This window comes from Chelon labrosus (genome assembly GCF_963514085.1).
Source record: "Chelon labrosus genome assembly, chromosome: 17".
Lineage (NCBI taxonomy): Eukaryota > Metazoa > Chordata > Actinopteri > Mugiliformes > Mugilidae > Chelon > Chelon labrosus.
In genome coordinates this window covers 19,532,308-19,551,217 of record NC_140350.1, presented here as the reverse complement: position 1 = coordinate 19,551,217, position 18,910 = coordinate 19,532,308, and the positions used below count along the sequence as shown (strand labels likewise).

At 43.1% G+C, this 18,910-nt stretch overlaps 1 protein-coding gene across 1 annotated transcript in view; it reads left to right on the top strand.

The window, feature by feature from the left end:
* Positions 1-510: 510 nt before the first annotated feature.
* Positions 511-18,910, top strand: part of fstl4 (follistatin-like 4) — a 195,283-nt gene continuing 176,883 nt past the window's right edge. Inside the window, exons 1-2 of the mRNA XM_084565171.1 lie at positions 511-765; positions 12,252-12,285. Coding sequence (XP_084421297.1) covers positions 616-765; positions 12,252-12,285 — 184 coding nt within the window. The 5' untranslated portion in view covers positions 511-615. The remainder of the gene's footprint in view (positions 766-12,251; positions 12,286-18,910) is intronic.

Here is an 18,910-nt window from a genome sequence, read left to right as displayed (position 1 = left end):
TTAACATCATTTCGGGTATCTGTTGGCAAATGCACTAAATATATTAAAATCCAAGTGTCTCCAAATAAATTGGAAGTACCGGAATATGACACTATATTGTTATTTAAACAAAAAGACTTGTCGTTTTATTTTTTGACCTCTACTGATGTTACGTCTGAGAATAGCAAACGCTAACAGCCTGCTTTGCAATCACGTTTTTCTGCCTTAACTTTCTAGTAGTAGTAGTTTTGCAATTAGTTCTGGACACTGTCGTGATTGCACAGTGTATTGCAAATTAATTCATAATGTGATGTGTCTTTATCTCATCTGTGAAGAACGCAATTATTATTATTTTTTTCTCAAATGAAATCATCAAAGCACATTTGCATGGAAATAAAATAATGTCAGATAAAAATCACAGCTAAGGTGTGAAGATTTACAGTTGGAAGTTGCACAATGCACGACAGCACAGCGTGGTTTATTTAATGATCACCTATTTAGTTTAAACGCAGGCTGTTAAAAGGGCTATTATTGTGTTTTATTTTTATTTTTTTGAAACTGTACTTGCTGCGCCGGAGTCAGTCTAAGGTCTTTTGTGTGCTTTGTGTCTTCACTCTCCCCTCTCAGATAACGCTCATGGGCAGCATGGGTGTCTGGGCTGTGGCTGTGGCCGCCCTGCTGGGGATGTCAGGGAGCTGGCTGGCTGAAGGGCACAAGAGCAGCAGGCGAGGCAGCGTGGATACAGCCGGGATGTCACGTACCTCCTTTCAGGAGCCGCACTTCATGGTAAATATCCTACGCAGCCCTCCCCTCACACACACACACACACACACATACAAACAAACACTGAGGCCATCACCTTCACTCCCCGTCAAGCTAGAGAAACACTTCCAGTGATGTGCGGTAAAACAATCCTATCAACAATAAATCAAATCAAGGTCGCGCGGAAAAATGAATCAAAAAGTAATCTGACAAAACGCGCCGGTTGTCAGTTTGTTTCACTTTCGCGAAACTGCCAACGTACCTCTGCTGCAATTTGCACCGTGGGAAAAGCTTATGCATCTCAGCCGATATTCTGACCTTTGACCTTTGCGTAGAATTCGTAGAAACAGTCTGATGCGTGCCCGTGCAAGAACTGCAAATCATACTGCATCTGTGATTATTGTTTTGAGTTTGAACACAAAATGCAGTAAACACAGCTTATATAAATTTTAATTATGGTCAAAAGGACATGAAGCAGGTTATGAGAACAGAATGTATGGACGCTTATGTGTAAAAATCAGACTAGATATCACTCAGCTGTGATATCAGGCGATCGCTAGACATTTCCCATCATGCCCTGATGTCTGCAGTTGGTGGAAGATGCAGAGCTGCATGCGTGCTCCAAGCACAGCATCCAAATGTCACCTTAATTTATTTATTGGATTATGTATATTCACAACTAATGTCACATACAGCATCCCGGTATCCCAAGGTAGGTACGCGCCACCACTGATGCAACTTTGTCATCAGTCATAATTCATTTTCTCCCCGATCTCGCAGCATGCCGTCGTTAACCTGCGCTTTTTCAGACCGTGATTACGTCTAAGCCAGTGCGTTTGTTTTGCTGAATGGAGCAATCTTCACATCTTCCGGGTGTGCGTCTCTGTCTCTCTAATTACACACGCGAAAAAATTTATGATCCATACGTGTTAAGATTTATCCAGTGACAAATGAGCTGCATAATTGAGAAATTATTTGAAGTTAACGGTCGGTAATTGGAGGCATTCGTTATTTATACGTTTACAAGTGAGTTTCAAGCTTCAGCTGCTAGCCTCGCAGAAACAGACCCGGCTCGGGTTGGAACCGAGCAGCGGCTTATATAGGTATATACACCAATCAGCCGCAACATTATGACCACTGACAGGAGAAGTAAATAACAGTGACCATCCTGTGACAATACAGTGTTCTGCTGGGAAACTTTTGGACCTGGCATTCATTGGTGTGGATGTTACTTAGACATGTAGCACCCACCTAGACCAGACCAGGCACCCCCACCCCATAGCAATGACACTCCTTGATGGCAGCAGCCATCCCCAGCAAGATGCAGCCTGACACAGGCACACACACAAAAACGCTTTAGGTACAACTCATAAAACACGAAAAACAGCACAAGGTGTTGACCTGGCCTCCAAATTCACTAGATCCCAAAAAGATCAAGTATCAGCGGGATGATCCACACAGGCCCCTCCCCTCAACCCGTAGGACCCAAAGGATGAGTCAGAACTGTTTTGGAGGCACAAGGGAGACTTACACAATTTAGGAAGGTGGTCATAATGTTATGGCTGATCAATATATACATTCAGTTGTAGACTTGGTACACATGCTGTTCATTTCACTGTTCATTTCTGCTCCCAACTCTGTTTCATTTGGTCCATATTGCACTTTTGGCAGATAACAACTAAATCAAAAACCACATTTGCCAACCTTCATCTGTTTGTACTTCATTTTTGAACCCTGCAATTGTTTGCTCGTCAATTTTGCAGCAGTTTTGAGATATTTGCATAAACATTCGCCGGGCGAGTGCTGACTTAGCTCGCTTAGTTGCATCTGTCGCGATGGTTTACGAGAGAATTATCAGTTAAAGAGAGGAATCGAAAAGACTAGCCCTCTGGGGCGACGCTGCCCTTGCCTGCAAGAGAGAAACTAAAGCTCTGTGCGTACAGCAAACATAAAGTACTAATAGGCTGTCAAAAAGGCATACACAGACCGACATATGCATACACATGCACGCAGCCCTGTGGTTTGCTCTAATTCTGTGCAAAATGAAGCATGTACACCCCCCCTGGTCTGTTCTAAATCTCACTCACTTTGGGCTTTGCCAAGTTGGCAGTCTGCTTTGGAATGCCATTTTGCTCTGGTGGTTCTGTCCCCTGAAATCCCTTGATGCAAAAAAAAAAAAAGAAGAAGAAAAATCCCAGGCATCCCACCATCCTTCTATCTGGCCAGAAATGGAACTTAAAAAAGCTGTCAATTGGCGCCAGAATTTAAAGTCAACCCTGGGGTGAAGCGCGCAAATCCATGGATTCACATTATGCAGGATGCATTCTCAAAAAGCCTTTGGGAGAGAACAAGTAGCGCCACTTTTTTTTTTTTTTTTTATGTTTTAGGACTTAAAATCCCCTGAAACGATACAAAACATGTAAACAGAGGAAAAATGCAATCTCTGAGGATGTGCAGCAGACTGAAAAAAACGAAAGTGAAAATTTAAGCATAAAAAAATAAATTAAAAAAATCCAGCCTTTTGATATCAACCTCTTGACAACCTGCAGGATACATGATGCACAAAGAGCTGCGTTTTGATCTGAAGTTACTTTATCTACTGTAAAATCTTCCATGCACCAGTATATGCCAATTCCCATACGTCCTTCGCAGTGCGGAAAAACAGCACTGATGAGGCTGTGGTAAGTTTTTATACGCTCCATATTTGACAGCATGATTGGGTTTGGGAGTGGCCTCTATACGAAGAGGAGCGCGGCTAAGTGATTTTCCCGAAACCGCAGAGAAAGACAGAGCTGTGCTCATTGGATTAAAGGTTTAGGCATAAGAGGGTTATACATTGAATGAATAAGGACTAACTACAGGAACAATAAAGAGGAAAAGAATGAAAAGGCCCGTCCCCACATGACGGCAGATTCTTCTCTTGCACTTTAATTTTCAGTAGTGAGGCTATCCCTACTGCATTTACATTTTGATTATGACTTGGCCCTTTAAAGCTTTACTTTTTTACTTTGTCTCAGTCCCCAGAGGGTCGGTTCTCAATTTCTTTCCGGTTGTCTCTTGCCAATTTGTACTCAGAGCCGAAAAAGAACTTCCAGTAAGACAGAGCATATGCAGTGGTTACCATGATTTGAAGCAATAATACTCCTCTCTACTATAATTGTAATAGTAGGAACGTTGGCTTAGCTCAGAGCAACCATCTGGTACGATGCGGTGTGATAATCATAGTTGGGAGATTGAGCCATTTTGGATGTGTCAATCTCCCGTAATGGGAGATTTGTCTGTTTGAGACAATATGCCGCACTGGGGGACGTGTAGTGTGTGTTGGGATCATGAGAAAACAACAGTGTACAAGTCAACACGCAATAAATGTGAACACAGAAAGTCACTGTTGCTAAATTAACTCTAAAATTTGCAAAGTACACTGTGAAATGAGTGCAATTTCTTTGTCTCTCAGCTTTATTGAGCCTCCTAAATTTCTAGTACTCACACCAGACCGTGGATATACCGTGACCTGGATGACTGAGAACCTCCACAGACACATGCGTGCATTATAACGCGTCACTGAATATTAGCTTATTGCTAATAGCTAGTCAAACAGCTAAAGAATAGTATGCGTTTAGAGGACAGCATCATTGGACAGGCAAACTAGTCCAGCTGCAGATAAAAGAGCTGCCAGTTGCTAGGCTTTAGTTCTATTTTAGGATGATCAGACTTATACCTGTGTAGGTATTTCCACTTGCAGACACTGTCAATGCTTTTTTTTTTTTTTTTTTCCCTCTCCTGGGTGATTTTCATTATGCTCATTAAGAAGCTTGATGCTGCACAGGGGAATAACTGCACACTTGCACGACAGCAAATATTGCACGGCTATTTGAACAGTATATACGTATATAAACTGTACAAATAGTTGTGCAATCTTTAGCACTGTTAAACCCATCATAGCAAAATGATGCTCATTCTGTATATATGTCAATAATGATGTTCATTTTAGTTTAATCTTGTACCTACGGTTAGCCTGTACAGTTGAATCAATCAATAGGCAATCAGGCATAAGATTACGACCGCCTTCCTGATATTGTGTAGGTCTCCCTTGTGCCTCCAAAACAGTCATCAGAGAATGGACATGGGCCTTCTGAGGGTGTCCTGTGGTGTCTGGTAACAGAATGTTAGTGGGGGGCTTTGGGTCCTGTGTGTTGAGGGGAGGGGCCTCTGTGGATCATCCCACAGATACTTGATTAGTTTGGGATCTAGTGAATTTGGAGGCCAGGTCAACACCTTGTGCTGTTCTTCATGTTTTTTTGAGTTGTTCCTAAAGTGGTTTTGTGCATGTACCTGTGTCAGACTGCATCCTGCTAGGGATGGCTGCTGCCATCAAGGAGAGTCATTGCTATGGGGTGGAGGTACCTGGTCTGGTCCAGCTGGGTGCTATATGTCTAAGTAACATCCACACCAATGAATGCCAGGTCCAAAAGTTTCCCAGCAGAACACTGAATTGTCACAGGATGGTCACTGTTGTTCACTTCAAATGTCAGTGGTTCTAATGTTGTGGCTGATGGGTGAAACTCCCAGTATGTCACTTAAAGTCAGAGATCCAGAATTTGGCCACATCTCGGACCATAGGACGCCTAATGAACACAGTTGGGAGAGGAAATGATTTTCATAGAACGACGGCTTCTAGGTCGTACAACAAATTAGTTGTGTTAGTTGTTGGTCTGGATTCTTAGATGTGTGCGTGTCTTAAACATGTCCCAGGAAATATCCTCATCATTTAATGCAGAAAACATTCCCATCCCATGTAGCTTCTACTGCTAGCGACGCATTAGCTTCATAAATAAATGTGTAAAGTTTAGAAACCACTCTTTGTGTTGATCCAGCTGAAACTAATAATTCATGCAGAGGATAGTTTTATGGCCTCACCCGTATTGTCTTTCACACAACATCTTCATCACTTCTGACATCTTGTGTAGGAAGATGAAGAACGCATATTGGCTCGCATTTTACTTGCTACTCCCGGCGCTGCTCAGTGATGCCTCTGGAAAACATTCACTTTTTTTTTTTTCTCCTCTCTCCCCTGTACTTAACTGCTGGACATGTTTGCCGTTGTCAATGTTATTGGCTTCTCCTGTCAGTGGTGATAATGTTGTGGCTGATTGTTGTACAGGTTGCACTTGTAGATTCTGTACTTGTGCATTCTGCGTCGTAAAATGTTGCAGCGGTGCAGCAGTTGTTGCAGTAATAACATACGTAGCGTAGAGGGTCTAGGAGAAACCGTATTTCCCACCTCTGTACGTCTTTATTAACGTATTGTGGAAATGACGGTAAACACGGACAGTACAGCCAAATGGGTCCTTGAATGAAAGGTGCCAGCACAGCAGCACACTTAACCGAGCAAGGAGAAGCAGACTTCATAAGAGACACAGCTTAGCTTTAAATGTCTTGTTGTTCAAATTGCATTCCCTCGAAATGTCAGTCTTTGTGGAGCGATGTCAGATTCTTGTTCTGTGTGGGTGTTTAGGCATCCAAGGTTCAGCCGTATAGCATTCAGAGATTTCTACTATTTTTTTAATAGCCATCTTATTGAGTTCGCAGTTTCAAAACCTAATAAAGCTTGCAAATCTGAAACAGGCCTTAACATCAATGACATTACAATACCCTGACATTTGAAGTTTTTTTTTTATTATTATTATTTTAAATCAGCTCAGAGTGTCATGACCGCTACTTTAGGATATGAAGTCACAACAGAAGTCTTGCCGAGCCGACGAATATATTAGTTTCTGATCCGCTGTGTCACGTAACGGCTCCCCCCGTTGCAATTAAATTTAAACTCGTCAAAGTTGCCAAAGCCCGTTAAAAGACCCAAACCAGCAGCGGATGTCTGATTCGGTGTTTTCCTCTGTGCTGTAGAGCTCCGCTGCTGTCCAAAACCAATTAAAAACACATCTCTGTGAAGCAGTTTGCGGAAGGAGGAAGTGGTTGAAAGCGATAGTGTGAAAATGATTGCCGTTATTAGTCTGTGGAGCTGTTCCTAATTAAACAATGGCGCCCATATATTATTCTAATTTTGTTTTCGTAAAGAACAAACATGTCACCCAGTGAAACGGTGCGTCTCCGTGTCATGCTTTAACATTTTTTGGACGTGAGTGGCGTTCTGTGGCACGGAGGAACCGTATAAAGCAGGCTTTGACTGCACATGTAGTGTTTAGCACGCTCTGCCTTGTATTTCTGTGGTTGGCACCTGTGGCAATATTTGATCTTTCATTATCTCAATGTCATTAACACATCTTTTCACTTCCAACACAACGACCTTTCAGAAAACACGACGACATTTCACAAAACACAACAACATTACAGAAAACACAACAACATTTCGGATTACGGAAAGGGTAGGGACAACACTTCTCGTTCCTGACTGGACAGAACCCGTGCTAAAATATAAGCTGATGTGATTGGTTGTTTCGCTGCCAGTCAAGAAATTACGCTTTGTGAATGGCCAGCTACGCGGAAGTGTAGACACTGGAATGGCTTTGAAAGCAGGCAACATGTACTGTCCACACTGTGGAAAGAAGTATGAGTCGTTGCCAAATTTCTGCTTGTCTTGCGAAAATACATTGGCATTATTTAAAGAGCCTGAGGGGACGCACGATGAGGATGTAGTTGCCCCGTCTCCTCAGTCCTAACTCCTTCAACCGTGCTTTCAGGGCTCCAAGGGACATACTAATGTCATGATGGGTTGAAAGCATATCAAGAATGACATTATATGTATGTCCTCTTTCAAAATATTCCTCTATTAATGCCATCTTGTCCTCCATTCTTTCCAATGTGGTTTAAAATTTGTGCACGGACACAGCGTAGAAACAGGAAATGACGTTGGGTTCTGTCCAATCAGAAACAAGAAGTGTTGTCCCTACCCTTTCCATAATCTGAAATGTCGTTGTGTTTTCTGTAATGTCGTGTTTTGTGAAATGTCGTTGTGTTTTGACCTTCAGGGCCACCGTACAATGGGTCCGGACCAGTAACACAATAGCATATTGACGTATAAATAATGACATCTCCAAATGTTTCCCATTGTTTTAGTGCAAAGAAGAACAAGTAGGTTATGAAAATGTTTACATTTAATGAACCGTACTATAACAAAACATGTAATGAGCAACCAGACATTTCTTAAGAATAAGAAGTGCCATTTCTGTCTATTTCTACTAAAACGATGTAAACCCTAGGAATAACAGTTACTTTTATTGAAAAATCGCAGTTAATATCTTCAATGTAATTTTTGCATTTTACAAAATTCATCCCCCGGGCCAGATTAGACCATCTGGTGGGTCGGTTTTGGTCCCCGGGCCGTATGTTTGACCTCCTGCCCAACAACTCTAACGGCATCATCCTTCAACCAAAATATTCACTATCCCTCCTCTGAGCGCGTCCAAACCATCTCAACCTGGGCTTCACCTCCGAAACATGTCACACGAGCTTGTCCCTCTAATGTGCTCATTCCTGATCCTCGACATCTTCCGTACAGCATCGCCGCTCTCACCGGCTCATCCTGTAAACCTTTCCTTTCACTCCTGCTGCTACTCTTATATCACGCAAAACACCTTTCTCCTTTCTCCACCCGTTCCATGCCACCTTTACACGCCTGTTCACCTTTTTTCCACAATCCCTGTTGACCCTAAGTACTTAAAGTCCTGTAGCTGAATCCTGTTCAGCTGTTTTTTTTAAACAAAAAAAAAAATGGTTAAATGCGATACAGTTATTCCAGTCCTCATTGCTTCTTGAGGTCTTTCTCATGTAAAAGTAAAGCATGAAATACGGCATACTCTGATCCTCTCCGCTCTCTTTTCATCATCTGTGATGAGCTGTAATTCGTGGTTGTTTAACTGAATTTCTCCCTGGTCCTTTTTTTAAACGGTTAGAGATGCCACAGTACGAACTCGTCGCTAGCCGATGTGCATTTCTTTCCTCCTTTGACAGCAAAACATTTTACACTGCTTTCCGGGGGTTAACAGGACTAACGAAGCTCTCAGAGCTATGAAAATTGGCTTAATATGAGAAACATTAGCGTTTCCTCGTGCGGGAGAGTATGTTCAAAAAGGATATTATGAACTCTGATGCCCCCATCCCCAAACCTACTCCGGAAAATAATACGTCTGATACATGACAAAACATCATTGTTCTGCGTCTTATTTATTGCCAGAGATGTGTGTGCCATAAGCCTGGGGGTGAAGGGAGCGCGAGTCAACCGAGCAGCCTCAATCTCAAGAGGCTAAAAGCTATTTAATCTTCCCCTTCTCCTATCTAGCGTGTCCCTCAGCTTTGTCATTACTTATGACATAATCCGCGGGAGTTGTATGTAAAAATACACCGATATAATCAGCCTCTCTTCACGGAGGAAATATGGCAGAGGAAAGTATCGGATCCTCCCTAATTGAAGCCCCAGTGGGTTCGCCCTGTTTGCTCAAGTGAAATTCTGCTGGTAATTATTTACATTTTCTCCACCCACTGAAAGCGACACTGCCGCACTTAAGAGAGAGAGAGAGAAAAAAAAAAGCCTCCTAATCAACGTGTGTGGTGGTTGGCATTTACTTTGCATCAAGTCACATCGCGGTTGTTGTTTTGAATCATTACAAAAATAACGTCTTATGCCACAAAAAGTCTGTGAATGTATAAAGCGTGGAGACAAAAGGTAGCCCGGTGAGTCACAGTAAGGAGCGGGTAGTAAGTATTTTTAGAGTGAAACACACAGCCTTTCTTTCACCTCTATGCTTGGTTTGATTCTTTAATCAATTGATCAAACAGCGGCACTCAAGATGATGGAGGGCGGTGCTGATGAGCGCACTCAATTTTATCCCGCCATCATGAGGAAGCACGTCTGCAATTAAGATGGACAGATGGCAGAGGATGGGGGGAGAGAAAGAGAGAGCGGGAAGGAGAGGGGGAATAGAGATGTAGGAGCAAAGACGGAGGCAATGACAGGAGGCACTAAAGCTACCGCGTTTCTCATGAGACTCTCGGTCTCCAGGGAAGCCGAGAGGGCCTGGAAGACGCACGCATGTTTTTATCACTGAGCCTCATTACCGGTGACATCCACGCTGAGGGACAGCGATGCAAAATGTCACAGCATTTCAATTGCTGCCGCGTTATTGGCTTCTTCTCAGAAGCGGCGTCGCACTGGAAAGGCCCTCTCCTGCTCTATTTTTAAACGGGATGTCGATGCTCTGTATCGCCCGGACGTGTTAAATTGCGCTTCAAGTTGCGACGCATTTGCGCAGCAGCCTTTGCTCTTTGACATGCACAAGTGATCAGACGCTAACGAGCACACGGAGCACGCTTGAACCTAACTCTAACTTGTACATAAAAACATGTAGATATGCAGGTCAGCTGGATTTCTGCTAAAAGCAACAACAAAAGTTGAAACCTGACATCCAGTGGGGCCAGTGATTAGATTCCAGTGCCCTGCTTTTGAGTCCAGATTGTCTCCTTTTATATCATTGTTATTTCATAGTTCTCCCACTTTTACATATTTAGTTTTATGGCCCAAAGCATCGACATTGAATACAAATACACTTGCATATGACGCACTTTTTAAACAACTGTCATGTGGCACTCTTTATTTAACCAGTCTCTGGGCCGTATCCCATGCCCGGAGAGTTTTAAGTCTGGCTCCGTGCATTTGGGCTACGGAGCACTCCATCAAAACAGTTTCATGAAAAGAGCTAGCCCATTGCCAGATCAGGGAATGTGGTGAGAGCCATTTCAGAGCCAACTATTTTTTATTTTTTTTTGGCTGCAGTTGGACCAGCCCATGAAATACAACAGATCCAGAAGGGGGCTCGCCATTAAGTAGAAGCAACGGCGCAGAGAGAGTGGGACCTTACACCGATCAGGCATAACATTAAGACCACATTCCTAATATTGTGCCTCCAAAATGGTTGTGACTCATCAGAGAATGGACATGAGCCTTTTGAAGGTGTCCTGTGGTGTCTGGCAACAGATAGTGTTGTTAGTGCGGGCCTTTGTGTCCTATGGATTGAGGGGAGGGGCCTCTGTGGATCATCTCACAGATACTTGATCAGTTTGGGATCTAGTGAATATGGAGGCCAGGTCTACACCTTGTGCTGTTCTTTTTTAGTTGTTCCTAAACTGTGTCAAGTTGCATCCTGCTGGGGATGGCTGCTGCCATCAAGGAGTGTCATTGCTATGGGGTGGGGGTGCCTGGTCTGGTCTAGGTGGGTGCGACATTAGTTAGTGGGGGGCCTTTGGGTCCTATGGGTTGAGGGGAGGGGCCTCTGTGGATCATCCCACAGATACTTGATCAGTTTGCGATCTAGTGAATTAGGATGTGTTGCCGTTCTTTATGTTTTTTGAGTTGTTCCTAAACCGTTTGTGTGTCTGCATCCTGCTGGGGATGGCTGCTGCCATCAAGGAGTGTCAGTGCTATGGGGTGGGGGTGTCTGGTTTGGTCTAGGTGGGTGCTACATGTCTAAGTAACATCCACATGAATGAATGCCAGGTCCAAAAGTTACCCAGCAGAACAATGTATTGTCACGAGATGGTCAATGTCATTTACTTCTCCTGTTAGTGGTTTTAATGTTGTGGCTGATTGGTGAAACTCCCAGCATGTCACTTAAAGTCAGAGATCCATAATTTGGCCACATCTGGGTATTCCCACTGCATATGCATAAAGGACCGTAGGACGCCTAATGAACACACCTGGGAGAGGAAATGATTTTCATAGAACGGTGCCTTCTAGGTCGTACAACAAATTTGTTGTGTGTTAGTTGTTGGTCTGGGTTCTTAGATGTGTGCGTGTCTTAAATGTGTCCCAGCAAATATCCTCATCAGCTTCTACTGGCAGTGACTCATCAGGTTCAGAAATAAATGTGTAAAGTTTAGAAACCACTCCTTGCGTCGATCCAGCTGAAACTAATAATTCATGCAGAGGATAGTTTTATGGCCTCACCCGTATTGTCTTCCACACAACATCTTCATCACTTCGACATCTTTTCCAGGAAGATGAAGCCAGAATATTGGCTCGCATTTTACTTGCTGCTCAGTGAAGCCTCTGGAAAACATTTACTTTTTTCCCCCCTGCACTTAACTGCTGGACACCATCCGTCCTCCAAACACATATTCACAGACAGGACAGACAAATCAGTCAGTTGTTTGACATCCTGTTGAACATTCAAGTAAAATATGGCAACGCCTGCCACCTTGCAACCTGTTGGGAGGACTGTTTCAAATTAGGGTGATTGAATTGACCCTGGGACGCGTTTGTTTTTTGTAAAATCCCTCTTGTTTCTCTGCTGTCATCTGCGATATATTCCCCATCACTCCCTCTCTCCATACATTCTTTCTCCATCTGTTCACCTTTGTTTTCGGCCGTCGCCTCCTAGCCCGGAACAGAGGAAAAGGCGCAGTAACGAATGGCAGACGAAAAGCTGCAGAAAGGTCTGTTTTTGTCTCACTCCTCCAAGCCCGTAATAACCACTTTTGTGTGTGTTCTCTGTTTGCAGGGGAAGGAGAAAGCGGACGGGAACATCGATCAATGTGAGTCCACTTACTGTGTTCAAACCAAACAGCATTTTTCAAAATATGCCATGTTGTGCTCCATTACGAAATCTTTTCTCTTTTTTTTTTTCTTTTTTTTTTTTTTCTCTCCTCAGCCGTTATTCTGGCATACACTTTGGCTTTCTGATTACTGGGGGAATGCTGCTGGAAAGTAATTCAAATCTAAATGGCTCCCATAAAATGGACCACGCAGCCTTTTATGGGAAAAACTCAGATAATCATATAACTGCGACAATATGAAAAATTCCGCCGCATAGCATTTATAGCTTCACTGTCCTCGGGAAAAAAAAAGTGCTCGGAAGCGTGTCGGATTTGAATTTTGAAAGCATCTGAAAGCATGTCTCTATGACAGGAGATAATTTACCGACTAGTTATTAGACTGGCACCCGTTAGTTTGCTGCATTTGACACTGTTTGAGAGAGAAAAGTGCAGTTTCAATTTATGGTATGAAACTCCGCTCCTCCACATCCTGCCAATCCTCTCCCCCCAGACAACCAGTGGAAACATTTGATATCACTCATTCAAAGTGACAACCTGTCTTTAAGCTGAAAAATGTATTTCTCAGGTGAATGATTATTCAGCTGCCAACCAGCTGTCAGAGCCGATTAAGTGATGTTTGTTTGACTTGGGCCTCGCGATCGCAAGTTTTACGCGGCGATTGGTCAGATAGTTTACGCCTTACAGAGATCCTTCCTCCTCATCCTCCTCCCTCGCAAGTGTGGCTGCTGAAACTCCGCTAGACGCGCACCGGACCTCTAACCAGATGAGCAAATCCACCACTGCCGTAATTATGATACTCCTACAAATACTGAGTTGTTTTCTGTACGAGCAGCCCTGCACGTTCACCCTGTTGCAGTTACTTTTCAGCGTAGTGCTGTTGTTGTATGTTTGGCAGTTTCATCTGTCTCGGATAAAGACTGAAATCATTATTGCGGTCTCTACTGAGGACTAGGGGTGCCACAAATGAGTTTGAGTCCTCAGTTGTTGCAGGTGCACTGCCTGCATTTTATTTCTGGCAGCCAGAGAGGCAGGTAATTTTTTTTCTCCTCCACACTCTTGATGCCTTTAGCATCTACTAATTCAATCCATTTCTCGCCGAGTTGTTGTGGAGGGTAGCCGCGTGCCTCGTAGCTGCGTCGCCCCAACCCCCTCCCCTTTCGCCGCCTCACGATGATAAAGCCTTTCTCGTGTGTGATATATATGACCCGAGCACTCGCTTGTGTTTTTTTTCTTGCCCTGCCGTTTTGCTGCGTTGTAGTGCACGGCCGCGAGACTGAGCGATCTATTTATTTACTGTTTATTTAGCAGGTGCAATTTCGCAATATATGAATTGTACCAGATAAGGCCGGTTCTGCGTAAGCTGCTGCTGCTGCAACAGTATTTCCAGGTCTGACTGCTTGCTTTCTTGACAAGTCTCTTCATCTGGAAGCGTTAGTCCCATTATGTTGCGTTGTGTTCATCTCCAGAGCAAAGTGCTGTTTCCCTGTTTCTCTTTGACCTGAACACGACCCCGAAGGAATCCTTTCGTTGATGTTTATCATCTAGCATCCGCCGCCGCGCGTTGTTTTCTTTTTTGGATGTTTGTTAGTCGATTTCCTTTAACGTTGCATTATGTGGAGAAATCTACCTTCCCTCGTGGTAATTGCTTTCCTAGCTGTGTGTGTTTTGCTCACCGGCTTCTTACGATTCTGCTGATGGGAAACCGCACTGTGAGCTCTTTCCACGACAGATGTTTCCATACACCCCGCGTCTCTTCGGAGATGCGAATGCCGACGGTGTGTACATGCAGATAAACTCACAATTGACGGTGTTGGCTGATGAAAACAGCAGAAATGTGTCTCTTTTAGCACAGCCACATCTCAATAACCTGTAAGCATTTCAGTGAATGTGCAGCACCTTTTCCCGTACAATATCATATAAACGGGTATTGACAGGCAACATTTAGTATGCAGTTACAGGAAGTTTATGGGGCACCAGAAGAGCATAAATAATTTAGGCATGTTCATTTGTAGCCGTGCCTCATGATGGATTGCGGTCTTTATCTCTGCATTTAGCCTCTTCCTGTGTCTGTGTGAGTTATTTCCATTTGATCTGAATGTCAGCGTGTTTGTCTAAATGTGCAAACTGCTCCGTACAATCACCCATGCTGATGACTGCTGAAAAACAATGATTAGGGTTTAGTGCTTTTCTCGCCAGACCCTTGATTGCTGTCAAGAGAGGAGGGATTTTGCAAATATCACAGCAGTTATTCAAAGTTTTCGGGCCATCGACGCCATCTCCATTTCATCGGATTCACTCCCTGCTCACTGATGTGAGCCGGTTCTCGCGGCGAGTCATTACAATGGGGAAGGTGATAACAGGCTAGCGGGAAAGTAATGTGGCTGACAGCGACTACTTTACATCAGCACTTTGGACGGCGTTAATGACGTACATGATAACTGTGCCAGCGTGAGAGCAGATGTGATCTTTATTGCATCAGAAATGGATTGAAGGTCACACTTTAGTGGTTTTTTTGGCAGGTTTAGAAAACAGGATTCTGACAGTATGCAAAAATACAACATGTTAGAAATATTTATCGATGTTTGTCATTTCTGTATATGGGGCTTGGTGATATGCCCAAAAACTCAACTTAAAAGTACCCATATTTAAAGGGGAACTACTGTTTTTTTACAACCCTGCAACCTTATTTCTGTGTAATTTGTAGTCGTTCGGGAGATATTTAGATCTGCGTATATCCATATAGTGGGAGTGACTGGGGCACCAAAACGCAGCCTCTAAATAACGCATTATCTGCCGCGAAACTCGTTCATTTCACCAATATTTTGTTATCGTACGCTAGTGCTATTCCCCGTTGAGTCCGGAGTTACCTGTTATCATCATCTGGGGTCTGCAGATTGACCTACAGACCCCGGATGATGTCTTCTGACCTGGATGATGTCATCTCTAAGCACCGCGTGCACCCGCGACAGTCGGCTTGTTTACCTGTAATTTGCTACCGCTAGTTTTTTGCAACATGGCTGAATATTTTTTCTGATTCTGGACGAACCAGTACCAAATTACAGGTAAACAAAATATTGTTGAAATTAACGAGTTTTGCGCCAGATAATGTGTTATTTAGAGGCTGCGTTTCGGTGCCCCAGTCACTCCCACTATATGGATATACTCAGATCTAAATATCTCCCGAACGACTAATGATACAAAAGTTATATAGCTGAGTAAATAATGGTATTTTATGCCAGAAATAAGGTCCAAGTTGAAAAGAAAACAGTAATTCCCCTTTAACTAAATATAGCTATAGAAACAGGATGTGACAACGAAAATGTGAGGGAGTCTGTCCATATTTATACAGTCTACGGTTTCAACCAACACAGAGAAGAAATACCTCAATTAGATCGTCATACAACCAATCACTGCTGTTTTGTTTTAAACAGATTCAACTCAGTGGTGCTCAGATGATGTCTTTGACTACTCCGCTGTTACTTTTCTGTCCTTGGCCACGTAAAGCTCGCCCAAGCATTGTGATCGGCCCGTCAGATCTTTGCCGGGGCATAATCGGTTCCCAACGGAGGCATTCCAGACCAAAGTTCTGCCATAAAAATATAAGTTCTTGATGATACAATATTTAATTCAGAGGTAGAATACCAGGAGTAGGTTTCTTGTCTTAGAGGAAAATCTGCTGGTACCCGGTCAGCAAAACAAGATAAGCTACTTGAAAACTTTAATAATGAATATTTTCTCTGACATATGAATTATTCCATACATAAGATAAAAGTGATGTAACGGTAAAGTAGAGGGAAGGGTGGCAGTCTCCGACAGCCAACAAGTCCTGTAAAGTGGCTGCCCCTGTCATTTGAGGACAGCCGCCTGAATATTTTGTTCTTTTCTTTCCACTCAGAGTTTTCTGATTCCCCTCTTGAGACTAATTATCCGCTGCCTGTTTGTATGCTAAACTAGACGCAGTGTCAAAATCAGGCAATTGCATTCCATTTTCTTGTTGTGCTCTCCTTTTCCTTTGGATGATGATCAGCCGAGCTCTTTGGGATTGTCTGTTTCCGCTGCTACTGGCTGGCTGCTTCTCTCATTTTCTATTTTTCATGATTCCAGTTTATTGTCACTTCTTTTCTTTTTTTTCCTATACTTCCTCCCTACCTCAATTCACCCTGCCTTATTTTTTCTACACCTTATTTTGACTCTTCTTCTCATTCTTCGGCAAGTCTTTATTATGGCATTCTAGAGTCTAGTGTTGAGATGCTGACATTAATCAAATTGGCCCAGTTTTGCTGCTGGAATGCAGATGCTACTGGTCAAAACTGCTTTAGTGCAAACAATGTATATGAAGGATTTTTAGATGGCTCAGACAGAATCTTTTAACAAATTACTTGTTGGTGATGCACATGAAGTCTGTGATGCCAGGTCAACATGTCACTGGCCAGGTGTTCTTTACAAAGCTTGTTATTCTCGTCAGTGGGATCCATATGGAAAAATTGAATATTGCCCATTTATCTTCCCGGGGAATAGTGATTAATTCGGTCTTGAGTGCCTAATTTATGAACCTTTGCAGAGGCCTAATCAGGGTTTGTTACCGTCACAAATTAAACAATGGGAAGAGGCAAAGCAAGTTAAGCAGTCCTGTGGTTCATTTAGATTGTAATTGGGTGAGAATTAGATGGGACAAGGTTGACAGAGAGAGACTCGCTAATAAGCAGAAAATGACTGGGGAGGAGGAGGCAAGGAGAGAGCGGAGGGAGCCCAAAGAAGCAGGGATAGAGGAAGGGTGGTGAAGGGAAAATATGATTCAGAGTCATCGTCTGGATAAAGGACTCAGTCAGATCAGATGTACTGTGTACAGTTTATTGTCTTTGATACCTGAACAGTGAAAGGAAGTCACATTTTTATCAGTCCCCCGATCTGGAATTTGTTTATTTGCAATTTTAGATTCACATTCTTTGGGTACGTGTTCCTCATTGTGACTTGGAACAATTGTACTTTGACCGTCCTCCTGTACAGGACCCACAACACATTGTCCGCAACCAACAGTGCCTGAAATGTGTGGGCGCATTAACGACATCCCACCTGGACACTACTGAGGCGCCTACAGACAAGCTGCCTCCTGACAGCCAACCTGTTGTAAAGGAGAGTGGGGAAGCAGGGTGACGGTGCATTGCGGAAAATGCCACAGATGCTTGTGGTCGTTTCCAATTTTTATTTTTTTTTTTTACCTTCAGTGTTAAAAATCTGTCCTTTTACTTTTCCTGTTTTGCAATTAGACATAGAACACGTAGAGGGGCGAACCTGAGATTAATATTTACTATAAACACTTGCTTAATGGCTTGTCAAATGAGTGGTGAAGGAAATTCACACTGATGTGACGAATACAATAAAAGACAGCTGTTGACGGACGCTTTTGTGAGCTTCAAGTGGCTCCTAACCTGGTTACCAGTAGGGCTGCCAGTGTATTCAACAGCAAGCAAGTGTTGTATGGCAGCTGTTGTAAATGTGACAGTGGTGTGTTTAGCAAGGTTGAACTAACTGAACTGTTTCAGAAAGCAAAAAAATAAATCAAAAAATGAAAAGCATCTCAAAGCTCAAATCTAGTGGTGGTAAACTCAGTTCATTTTGTGGATGTGAGTTAGTCTGAGTCAGTCACTAAATGATCCAGTTCACCTGAGTCACTTGAGTCAGTGTTGTTGCAAATTAAAATGCAAGTTACCTGAATCAACCCGAGTCCGCGGTGTATCCGTGAGTCCACTAATTCGCCTTGCGCACCTAGCAGCAGCCAGCCAAAGGACTCACAGGATCCGGGTTTAATGGAGACTCGTGATTCCTGATAGAGTGAGAAGATTCGAATCTTTAACCCAGGTGGATTCAGGAACCGACCAGCTCGACTCAAAATCAGAGTAAAGTAAAATAGTTCCAATTTCTATACTGTAAACAACCAATGTTAAGCACTAGGATCATCAGGAACCTTTGGGTTACTTTACTTTTGTACAAAGTGCTTTTACCTCGGCAAACTCGTGAGGTTAACCAGCCACAGAGGAGCTCCTTACACTTAGGCCACACAAGGTTCCTCTTGTGGTATGAAAGGAAGCACCTACACCTAAAACCTTAATCAGAGTCAGAACTGTCTTTTTTCCACATGGCTATGTTCACGGAACGGGGAATTTGTTGTGGTGGTTGGTGCAATAGGCACAAATTTGTCAGGATAATCGAACAACGCAAAAGTATACAAGATATTCCTAAGAACTATGATTGTTTTAGGTTTGCATATGAACTACATTAGGTGTTGAATGTTCCTGCGCAAAAAAGTTCCTGCAGTCCAGAAACGCCCGTAGCTACATCAGCATCAAATGTGCCAGTAACTACAGAACTGAAACGCTTTATTTTCCTTCCTTTTGGAAGTAGTTGCTGAATGGTTGCTTTTGAATAGAGGTTTTTAGGGTGTTCTTGCCAAGTTAGCAATTATCCAGTTGCTTTAGGAAGTGAACGTCTTCAAATGAAAGATGTCTCTCCGAAGGCTATATTACTTTGAACGAGCGTCTTGCCAGGTGTTACCATTTAGGAAGTTTTTAAGTTAAGTTAAATAAACCTTTTTGTCTTTTGTCAT